The sequence below is a fragment of the Mauremys mutica genome, chromosome 3 (genome assembly GCF_020497125.1).
Source record: "Mauremys mutica isolate MM-2020 ecotype Southern chromosome 3, ASM2049712v1, whole genome shotgun sequence".
Taxonomy (NCBI): domain Eukaryota; kingdom Metazoa; phylum Chordata; order Testudines; family Geoemydidae; genus Mauremys; species Mauremys mutica.
Window position 1 is genome coordinate 6,811,570 of NC_059074.1, and position 12,018 is coordinate 6,823,587.

Here is a 12,018-nt window from a genome sequence, read left to right on the forward strand (position 1 = left end):
CCTTCTAAAAACGTTACAATGTATGACTGGCACGCGAAACCTTAAATGAGAGTGAATAAATGAAGACTCGGCACAGCACGTCTGAAAGGTTGCCAACCCCTGGCCTAGACAGCACTTCCCTGTGCCACAGCCTCCTGCGGGATGGTGAATTCCCCTCCCAGCCCCCCTGTCCTCAGAGCAGCAGCTGGCACTGCTGGGACTAGGGCCCCTTGCGGAATGACGCGTGCAAAGAGCCTGCCATGTCATTCTGCTCACACCACCAGGAGTAGAGGCTGTGTCGCCTAGTGGGTAGATCACTGGACTGGGCGACCAGGGTTCAAATCCTAGTTCTGCCTCTGGCCTGCTGGGTGGCCTTGGGCAAGTCATGTCCTCTACCTGTGCCTCAGTTTCCCAACCAGTAAAAAACTGGGGAAAATGATGCTGACTCTCCCTTTGTCAAGTGCTTTGAGATCTCCTGCTGGAAGAGCTAAGGATTATTAGTATTATGTCATTGGGCCAGTGATCTTATCTTTTCCCACACGCTGGTGCCTGGAGGAGGGAAAACCGAAGTGCTGATGTTCCAAATGGCATTGCTGTCTCTGAGCTAGTGCATTCTGGCACTGGAGTGGTGGGGGACGGGGGCTGTTGGAGGTGCCATCTCACAGAGGGGTTACAAAATCCAAGCTCCTGGCTGTAGTCATGGGGGATCCCAGGGCTTTTCCTCTCGGGATGGTGAGGCCCTAGTCAGATTCCAAATGATGCAATTAAAAATCCTCCTGCAGGCTCAGCTGAATACAACAACCTGCTTCACTTCCTGTCTTAAAGCATCGGGCAGTGTTAACAGGAGTTATTATAGAGCCTTCTACGCCACCAGTGCCTGCCTGCCAATAGGCCGCGTGTGCTAGGGAATTTCCTGGCTGCACTGCCAGATCCGGCACCTGTTCCATCTCACAAGGCTCCGCAAGGCAGGGCAGTGCGACGGAGAGATGGGGAAACCGAGGCACAGAAAGACTAAAGCCCAGCTCCTGAAAGGCCATGAGACACCTGGGACCTTGTTATATTATGCCAAAGCCACATTTCTACTTATTTCTTAGCCTACTGCATTTTATAGGCTAGCCCCTGGCTCCCATTGATTTCCATGCGAGTCAGGCACCTAAGCACCTTTAGGGATCTGGGTTTAAGTGATTTGCCCAAGGTCATGCAGGGAGTCTGTGGCAGAGCAGGGGACTCAACCTCCCGTGTCCCAAGTCCTACATTAGCACCCTGGGCCATCCATCCTCCCTCTGGCTGGAGTGATCCCTGTGTGTCATCCTCTTACTAGTCATACTGCAGCAGTGCCTAGGACACAGGGCCTCAAAGGTAGGGTGACCAGATGTCCCATTTTTAAAGAGACAGTCCCTTATTTAAGCCCTCCTGCAGGTGTCCCAACTTTTTCTTAAAATCAGGCAAATTGTCCTGTATTTTCATCTTTCCCCCAGCCAGGGGGAGGGATAGCTCAGTGGTTTGATCATTGGCCTGCTAAACCCAGCATTGTGAGTTCAATCCTTGAGGGGGGCCAGTAGATGGTCCTGCTAGTGAAGGCAGGGGGCTGGACTCAATGACCTTTCAAGGTCCCTTTTAGTTCTAGGAGATCTCCTATTATTTTTATATTTAGTACTGGTGGGTCCCACTGCTGGCAGGATTTCTGCTTCCCAGCCACCCACCCACCAGTGGTGAGAGGTGGGGTCCAGCGGGTGACAATGGGGGTGGGTGTGCAAGGCTGGTGGCGGGGCAAAGATGCAGTGCATGGAGCTGGCCGCTCCCTCTGCTGGTCCATCAGCACAGCCCCCGCGGTGCCAGCACTCAGCCAGCAGGGCCCCGCCCCCCATCCCGTTTCCGGCCAGCGCTGGCTGCGCGCTGTGATCTGCGGAAGCAGGTGTGTGCGGGCAGGTGCCAGGCGGCAGCTGGTTACGTGTCACCTCTGCTGCCCACCCATCGACCCTTTATGTGCTCCCCTCTCACTGTCCTCTCCCTGCTGTGCCCCTTCGCGCCTCCACATCCCCACTGCTCCTCCATATGTTCCCCCTGCCCCGGCAGGGCGCACCCCACTCCCAGCGCCGGGCGGAGAACCAGCCCCTGGTCGGAGCGCTCAGCTCACCCACAGCCTGGTCCGCAGGCTCCTTCCTGCCCCCACTGCCTCTGGCTGGGCCGGTGCCCCGGGAAAGCCCAAGCCCAAGCCTCTCCGCCCCTCCGCTCAGCTCTGGAGTGGGGGGGAAGCAATTTCCAGCCTGTTTGCCCCCTGACCCCGCAGGATCCACAGCTGCCCCCCAGGCAGGGGCTTAGCACCATCTTCACTCACACCCCCTGCCCTGGGTCCTGCCCCCAGGGAGCATCGAGCTGCTCCATCCCCTAGACATCCTCTCTGCTGAGCCACCTCTGTGGCCAGTTTGCTGAAGTCCCTGTAATCAGGTTCCCTGGGCCCTGGAGCACAATGCATCCTTCCGGCTTAACCCCTTCCTGCCACACTGTCGCTGGGGGACAGGAGGCGGCTGCGTTATGTCGGTGTTAGCTGCCGTTTGACACTATGCAGGCAGGAAGGGACAAGCTGCTTCCGGACGGCGGGGTGGGAGGGGAGAGAGAAGAAGAAGACACGAGCTCTGCAAAGTCACGGGCCAGGTCATCCCTCTCTCCCCTTCCCTGTGGCTGGAAGTAGCTCCCGTCTCCTCCCCCCTGCATAGTGCGGAAAGGCTGCTGCTGGCCACGTTCTGGTGTGAACCCTGGCAGAAATCGGGGGGGGGGGGGGAGGCATATGACCCTGTGTGCCCCCCACCCAGGGGCAGCTCTAAGCACCAGCAAAGCAAGCACCTGCTTGGGGCAGCCTATTTGCAGGGGCAGCAGAGATCCAGCCCGGGAGTTGAGAACCAACAGGGGGTTCTGGGAGCTGTAGTTCCTTGGTTAGCTCCCTGCCTATAGAGCCAGCCCTGGAGCAGGGAAAGAACTACATTTCCCAGCATTCCCTTGGCCACTACCAACTGGAAAAGAAGGAGGGGGACTTCATGCGGCAGCCTGCTGTGGATGGTAGGGAGACCATATTTTAACATTCAAAAAACAGGACACCCCAGGGGGAGCCCCCCCACCACCATCCACTCCCTCCGACTGCCCCCACAGAAACCCCAACCCATCCAGCCCCCCCCCCACTCCCTGTCCCCTGATCACCCCCTCCCAGGACCCCTGCCCCTAACTGCCCCCCGGGACCCCACCCGCTATCTAAGCGCCGCTGCTCCTTGTCCCCTGATTGCCCCCTCCCGGGACCCCTGTCCCTAACTGCCCCCCAGAATCCCACCTCCATCTAAGCGCTGCTGCTCCTTGTCCCCTGATCGCCCCCTCCCGGGACCCCTGTCCCTAACTGCCCCCCAGAATCCCACCTCCATCTAAGCGCTGCTGCTCCTTGTCCCCTGATTGCCCCCTCCCAGGACCCCTGTCCCTAACTGCCCCTTGGGACCCCAGCCCCTATCTAAGCCTCCCTTCTCCTTGTCCCCAACTGCCCCCTCCTGAGACCCCCCCAACTTCCCCCCTAGGACCCCACCCCTTACCTGTCCTCTGATAAACCCCTGGGACTCCCATGCCTATCCAACCACTGCCTGTCCCCTGACTGCCCCCCCGAACCCCTGACTCATCTAATCCCCTGCGCAGCGCCAGACACACTGCTGCATACATGCTGCCGTGCTCCCCCGAGGAGCCCACAGCCCCCCCCCCGCACACACACCCAGCACCTGCCTTCCAGATTTGAACACCTCAAAATTCAGGAGTGCTCAAGCTCAGTTTGAGCAGCTGTTATTTCATTTCTCCCAAATCAAATATACTGATCCACTGTAACTTACTGTAGAAAAAGTAGGATAAAACTGAGCAAGAAATGCTCCCCAGTGGTTATTAGGACTGGAATTGCTATTTTCAACAGCCATTGCCTTTTTGTTTGTTTAAAAGGAAGACAGTGATATTACATTGGCAAATTCCCCATAGAAAGAAAGAGTGGAACAAAAGTATAATAAAGGCACCTCAACTTTTCCTCATTTATGGAGGACAGTCTTATAATACGCATCCAGATACCCTCCAATCACACAAGCTGAAAATTGTTCCACTTTACTGCAGCTCTGTAACCATATGGGAACCAATCCTGTCTGTGTTTTGTGCACATCCAAAATTCCTGCTGAATGACCTGCCCTGGGAGCGTTACCAGTGACCCAGGGCTGCGGTGGAAGGAGGGTGCAGGTGGTGGGTGGGGGAGAGCCCAGGGCTGGGGCAGCAGGAGGTGTGGGGGGGGGCACTGGTGGGGGGAAAGGGGGAAGCCCAGCGCTGGGGTGGCAGGGGGTGTGGGTGGGGGGGAGAGCCCAGGGCGGGGGGGAGCCCAGGGCTGGGACGGGGGGCAGTCAAAATTTTTTTTGCTTGGGGCAGCAAAAAACCTAGAGCCGGCCCTGCCCTCACGTGTTGTCTTAGGAAGACGTGGTGCCAGGTACCAGGAGAGGCGGGTCCATCCCAGGGTCCCAGCCAGGCATGGAGGGCAGAGAGCACTGGGCAGGGAGGGGAGGGGAGGGTCGGTCAGTCACTCCTCCCCCACCCCGTGAGAGAGGTGTATGGGAGTGTGTGTATGTCACCTCTCCCCGTGTGACCCCTAAAGCCCTAACGATAAGAAGGTAAATAAACAGAATCCAACTCCGCAGTATTTCTTTTTAATGGGGCTCAGTCACACGGATGTTAATGTGAACGTTTGTACTGCATGTTTGATTGCCATTGAACTCACTTGAATACCAGGTGCTCCCTATGCAGCACAAGGAAATACGGTCACCCTCCTCAAAGGGCTCCCAACTCCCACTGACTGCAGTGATGGGATTTGAGGGTTTGGGCCCAGGAGCCTCAGTCATGAACCGCCTCCCCGCTTCATTGGCGCCGGACACCTTGCAAGCACCGATCAGAGGGAATAGCCCTGCCCCAGAGAGCTTCCGATCACAGTATGAGACAAGAGGCAGCCGATAGGTGTAGACGGAGGGGGGAGCGCAAGGGAACTCAAAGAGATGCTTGGGCAGCGCGCCAGCTGCCTGGCGGCTGTCGAGGGGAGGGGAGGCGTGGCGGCTATAGCAAAGGCTGGGGTGGCTCCATAGCCCTGCCAGCCATTCCCCACGGGGCGATCCTCGCTCAGCCTCTGTGGCTGGGAATGCCACGTCATTGTCTCCCCCCGACAGGTGGTGGCGCTCACGCTGCTGACGGCTTCGGGGGAGATCCTGGAGTGCTCTGAGTCCATCAACGCCGAAATCTTCCAGGCCGCTCGGCTGCATCTCGGCTGCCTGGGCGTGGTCCTGACCATCACCTTCCAGTGCGTGCCGGAGTTCTACCTGCTGGAGACCACCTTCCCCTCCACCCTCCAGGAGGTACCGTAATGTCCACAATAGAAGCGGGAGGACAAAATGATAGGCCCTTTCTTAAGCGGCCTTCGTGGTAGGTGAAATGCCGTGCGTGGTGAGACAAGCTGTTCTGGCCCAGGTTGGACGGGGAGCGACTACAGTCAGTTAAGGAATATCCCCCACTTTCACTACACCCCCCCCATGCATTTATGATGCAACCCAGCATGGGAACAGATTTATCTTTAAAAATGGGAGACTTTCACGCCGACGATTGAGTGACCAATGGGGGGTCTCGTTTCTCTGGAAATGGAGTTTTAATTTCCCAAGTGGGTGCACGGGGGTAAGGCAATGCCAGGTCTGCAGCAGCCGGTGTTTGCGGGCATGTGCACCTGGCACTCAGCACCTGCCCTGCACAGGGTCCAGCCCACAGTTTGTTCCGAAATCTGCTGGGTCCATCTGGGGCAGAGTTGCAAGGAAGGCGTGTCTGGAAGAGGCAATGATTGTGTTATGGGGCGGGGTGGTTATGGGATTGTTTTCCTGGTGCTTTTGCACCATGCAATGCTATAGGGTTCTCTCCACTCAGCAGCCAAGGAAACTGTCCATAGGGCTTAAGCCATCAGGGTCTCTCCTGAAGACAGGCCATGTTAGTGGGTGAGTTCTATTGTCACAACATGGGCGTGAGACAGTGGGTCTCATAGCGTGTCATGGGTAATCCTGCTCTGCAGGGTCTGCTTCCAGATGCAACAGGGGTGGCTCAGGATCAATGGAAATTGCTCATTAGAGTTGCCAGGCAGATGTGCATCGTTAGTACTGTGCTTATATCTCTGTGCACTCTGGTGGGTGGCACCAGAAAAGTGCCTTGGCAGTGCAGATGCTGCAGCACAATGTCACTCTCTGAATCCAGGATACCATATACACCACTTCTTCCAGAGAGCCCATGGGACTGACTGCAGAGCTCACCTGCCAGATCTCAGGCAAAGGAAGTGGCACTCCAGTCTCAGGAGTGAATTTGGGAACGATCACTGGGAATTGTTTAAGAAAACTCTGCTAGATATCTCAAAAGCCACAACTGAGGAAGGAGACCATACTGGTTAAAAATCAGCCTGGTTTGTGGGAGAGGTGAAAGCAGTGATAAATTATATATGAACCAAATGGAAGAAAGGTGAAGCTGATGGCAATGAATGTAAATAAGAAGCTAAGAAATGTTGAAAATGGATAACGGAAGCAAAGGGACACCAGGAGAAATTGATGGTAAAGGACAATAGAAAGGAGGTTTAGAACATATTAGGAACAAAAGGAATCCTGACAGTGGTATCAGACCATTAATAGATGGAAATAAGATGTCAAGTATCGGAGGGGCAGCCGTGTTAGTCTGGATCTGTAAAAGCAGCAAAGAATCCTGTGGCACCTTATAGACTAACAGACGTTTTGCAGCATGAGCTTTCGTGGGTATTCTTCGTGCCTTGCATCCGAAGAAGTGGGTATTCACCCACGAAAGCTCATGCCGCAAAACGTCTGTTAGTCTATAAGGTGGCATAGGATTCTTTGCTGGAAATAAGATGATTATCAATAGTAATACAGAAAAGGCAGTAAATATTTCTGTTCTGTATCTGGGGGGGAAATTATGATGTTGTCATAGCTAAGGCTACGTTTTAGTCATGGGTATTTTTAGTAAAAGTCATGGACAGGTCATGGGCCGTAAACAAAAATTCACGGCCTGTGGCCTGTCCACGACTTGTACTATACCCCTGACTAAACCTTGAGCGTGTTGTGGGTGCTGGGGGAATCTGTGACCTCCATGAAAAACTCACAGCCTTAGTCATAGCATATGGTGATTCTCTTTCCATTCCACTGGTATCTTTGGAGGATGTTATATAGCAGCTACTGAAGTTAGAGATTGTTAAATCAGCAGCTCTAGATAACTTGCAAGAGTTGTAAAAGAGCTGGCTGAGGAGCTCTCTGGACAGAGAGTTGATTTCAATACGTCCAGGACTGCTGGGACAGTTCCAGTAGACGGAAGAAAGCTAAAGATCTGCCAGTATTTAAGCAGGGTGAACAGGAGATGACCTGGGTAACTGTAGGCTGTCATTATAACATCGATTCTGGGCAAGATCATGGAATGGCTGTTACGGGACTCAATTAATAAAGAATTAAAGGAGGGTAATGTAATTAATGCCAATCAACATGGCTTTATGGAAAATGGATCCTGTCAAACTAAGTTGATATCGTTTCTTTTTTTGGAGATTTCAAGTTTGGTTGATAAAGGGAATAATGTGAATGTAAAATGTTGATGTCCCCCCTTGGTCTCCTCTTTTCCAACGTGAATGTACCTAGTTCCTTCAGCCTTTGCTCATATGGTTTACATTCCACCCCTTGGATCATTTTTGTTGTTCGTCTCTGGATCCTTTCCAGTGTCTCTCCATCCTTTCTATACATTGGGGACCAAAATTGGACCCAGTTCTCCAGCTGAGGCCTGACCAGTGCTGAGTAGAGTGGTACTATCACCGCCCGTGACTTGCATGTTATGCCTGTTAATGCAACCTAAAATTGCATTTGCTTTTTTCCCCACTCTATTCCCAAATAGCCGGGCTATGGCCTGCATCAGTATCTATGCAAGAACGAGGTTTTCGTATCTGAACAGCTCACAGCCTCCCTGTGAGGTAGGGCAGGGCTTTCCAATGGTATTTAAGTGCCTAACTGCCTTGGAAGATCTGGGCCCAAGTGACGTGCCTACGGTCTCAGAAAGTCTGTGGCAAAGCAAGGAATTGAATCCAGGTCTCCCAGGTCCCAGGCTAACTCCCTGTCTTGATAGAAACGCCCTCCCGCATCTTGCTGAGGTCACATAACTGCCCATTGCCTCAGTTTCCCTGTCTGTGGAATGGGGAGAACACCAGGCTCTCAGGATTAATCAGTGAGGGTGTGAAGATGGAAATCACCATCTCAATATCAATACCCATATCGACCCTGTGGGCTTTTTGCCCATGCCCTGTAGTTCCCCCATTTCCAGAGCCCCGCGGGGCTTTCCCGTCGGTTGACCCAGTGAGGTGGAAGAGACTAGCAAGAGAGCAGGTGCTTTTAAGAGGAGTACAGGGGCTGCTCGGAGGGAATTCATGGTTCGGTCGGACCCGCCTGCTCTCTCACGTCCTGCTCTGGCCTCAGGTTTCTCTTTAGCCCCAGCTACCCTGATGACACTCTGGGCCATTGGTTACACCCCCGGGGTGGGGTACATTGGCAGTGTGCAGCTTTCCGTTACTCTGCTAAGACGAGCTGCTCCCAGGGGGAGGGGGCTGCTTGGCAGCCAGGCCGTGCCTCCCCGCACCTCCCGGAGATGGAGCACACAGCCAAACAGCTACAGACACGGGGCTGACACGAGCTGGACCTCCAATCAGCAGAGCCCTGGTATCGAGGGAACCATGGCCATTTGCACCAGCTGAGGATGTGACCCTGGGTGTTAAGGCCCCCCCCGCACCTAGCGAGTCTTGTCCACCCACGTGAAACTAAGTAGCTTTAGGCCTGGCCAGTACATGGATGGGAGACCTGTCAGACGTGGTAGGTGGTGATGTGCAGTGTTGTGCTGCTGTCTGTCAGATGGGATCTGAGGGCCATGGCCCTGGCCAATGGGGATCACGGATGGTCCCAGGCTTGAGGAGCATTTTATGGGTGGGGGGTTGGATTTGCAGGGGCGTGGGGGAAATGCATCTCCTGTTATTGGCAGGGCCGGAGGTGCTGACATTTGGGGGGGGCAGCTTTCTACTCCAGCAGCCCCCGATAGCAGCCAGCTGTCTCCCACACCCCACCCTGCCACAACATGGCCGCTGAGCATGCTCACTGCTTCATCTGTCACCACAGCCCTGCCCCCAGCCATCAACAACCCTCCCCTTAAGTTCCTCCCGCTTGGCCCTCTCCCATCGGCTCTCAGCTCCACTGCGGCTGCTCTCCCCACACCTCCCATGGCTTCCTGCCCACCCTCCTCCCCAGCCTCTGGGCTGCTGTGGTCATGGCCAGTCACACTGTCTTCAGAAGCGTGCCCTGCCTTGGCTTCCCCACCTCGTTCCCCGGTCCAGCCTCTCAGGTTTAAGTCCAAGCCCCCTTCCGTCCACACACAAATCAGGCTGACTCTGGTCAGCAAATACTCACGACTCAGACCCTAGGACCGTGCTGGGGGTTGGGTCAGAGCCCGTCCGGCTGAGATTCTGCTCCAAGCCCTGTCACTTTGTGGTGTGGACGCAGCCCAAGCACAGGTCCGAGCCGGAAGGCCAGTGTGGGACCCATTAGCAGGGCTGAGACCTGCGTCCAGCAGCTGGTAACCCAAGTTTACTATGTAGTTTGGATGCTGAAGTGCAGGCTTGGAAACACCCAGTCTCCAAGCCTGGTTTGCCATGCAGTGTAGACGCACCCTTTATGTGTGACCTGAATAACCTATTGATACCAATGGGCTCAATGTTCTTATTGATCGGACACCAGAGAACTCAGGCCTGGTCTATACATACAATATGATGGGGGCTAATTTAGCTACAACGCGTCAGGAAAAAGATCTTGGAGTCATCGTGGATAGTTCCCTGAAGATGTCCACGCAGTGTGCAGTGGCAGTCAAAAAAAGCGAACAAGATGTTAGGAATCATTAAAAAAGGGGATAGAGACGGAGAATATATTATTGCCCTTATATAAATCCATGGTACGCCCACATCTCGAATACTGCGTACAGATGTGGTCTCCTCAGCTCAAAAAAGATATTCTAGCACTAGAATTGGTTCAGAGAAGGGCAACTAAAATGATCAGGGGTTTGGAGAGGGTCCCATACGAGGAAAGATTAAAGAGGCTAGGACTCTTCAGCTTGGAAAAGAGGAGACTAAGGAGGGGATATGATAGAGGTATATAAAACCATGAGTGATGTGGAGAAAGTGGATAAGGAAAAGTTATTTACTTGTTCCCATAATACAAGAACTAGGGGTCACCAAATGAAATTAATGGGCAGCAGGTTTAAACAAATAAAAGGAAGTTCTTCTTCACGTAGCGCACAGTCAGCCTGTGGAACTCCTTGCCTGAGGAGGTTGTGAAGGCTAGGACTATAACAGTGTTTAAAAGGGAACTAGATAAATTCATGGGGGTGAAGTCCATAAATGGCTATTAGCCAGGATGGGTAAGGAATGGTGTCCCTAGCCTCTGTTTGTCAGAGGGTGGAGATGGATGGCAGGAGAGAGATCACTTGATCATTGCCTGTTAGGTTCACTCCCTCTGGGGCACCTGGCATTGGCCACTGTCGGTAGACAGGACAGCGGCTGGATGGACCCTTGGTCTGACCCAGTGTGGCCGTTCTTATATCTACATGAGGAAATTAGGACAGTGTAATCATGTCGCTGGGGGGGGCAAAAAAACCACCCCCCTGAGCAATGCAGCTAAACCAACCCGACCCGCAGTGCAGACAGCACGAGGCCCCCCCACGCAGCTCCCACGGAAGGGGGACTAGAAGTTCCTTTGCACGGTGACCCTTGTAACAATGGTCTGGTCCGTCCTGGCTGCCCAGACTGGTCCTATAGCCCCGTGGCCAGGTGGCTGCAGACCAGGCTAGCCTTCGCTCTGATCACAGGCACCCCGGTGGGGGCTCTGAGCTCCCCAGGGCATGGGCCTGGGGGGCGGGGCGGGGCTGCTATTTAATATAGTTATTATCTCCATCACAAAGTGCCCTTGCATCTGGCTTCCCCACCCGCACCCCACAACTGCCAGGCCCCTGGTCTGTCCCAAGTGCTGAGCTCTGAGCACCAGGACAAGAGACCCACCATCAGGGAGCAGTTCCCCAGGGCCAGTGAAGCAGCTCTTGGCTGTCTGCTGCCTCTAACATATGGGCTAATGTGCCACTGCCCTCTACGGGATGCAATCGGAACTGCTCGACTGTGTGCCATAGACCCCAGACTATAACCAACAACTGGAGATTCTCCTTTAGCCTATATTCTTTCTCTTCCCGCTGCATTCTTTCTCTGCCCCACACAGGTGCTCGACAACCTCGACAGCCACCTGCGGCGATCGGAATATTTCCGCTTCCTGTGGTTCCCCCACAGCGAGAACGTCAGCGTCATCTATCAGGATCATACCAACAAGGTACAGCCCGTCCCACTGCAGCCCTGATCCTGCCTTCCACCCTGCCCCAGGGTGGGGCGAGGAAGGACACACGCACTGGCAGCAATGAAAAAGCAGATCAGGCACTGTTCGAGATACAATGCCAGGCCCCAGCGTTGAGGAAACCACCATGCCAGAGGGCACCAGTCATGCCTCAGGGACAGCCAGGCGCAGGGCCTTCTGCTAGTCTCCTCTCCCGGGGCTGGGATCTCCTCCCCTTTGACAGACTGAAGAGGGCCCTTCCCGGCCAATGCTTGGGTTGGAGTCTCCCAATGTCCTTGAAGAAATGGGGCGATGAGTCAGTGGCATTCCAAGCCGCTCCCATTGGAGGTGCTGTGCTATCGGGGGTGCCCTCCTATGGCCAAGAGGGGTGACTGAACCCCATGTCACTTGTACCCAAGACTCCATGATGCCTTGCACAAAAGTATGACCCCAAACTCCTGGCCAGATTTGAGCGGGGGCAGTTTCGTTTTGCCACCTTCATTCCCTAGCATCCGTTTTCCGCTCCCTGCTGTCAGTGTGAATGTCCTGGAGAGAGAGACAAAGGGCT

At 54.4% G+C, this 12,018-nt stretch overlaps 1 protein-coding gene across 1 annotated transcript in view; it reads left to right on the forward strand.

Moving 5' to 3' along the window:
* LOC123365715 (L-gulonolactone oxidase) overlaps positions 1-12,018 on the forward strand; it is a 39,340-nt gene that overhangs the window by 17,529 nt on the left and 9,793 nt on the right. The window contains exons 6-7 of the mRNA XM_045008566.1: positions 5,196-5,381; positions 11,343-11,450. Of these exons, the coding sequence (XP_044864501.1) occupies positions 5,196-5,381; positions 11,343-11,450 (294 nt within the window). The remainder of the gene's footprint in view (positions 1-5,195; positions 5,382-11,342; positions 11,451-12,018) is intronic.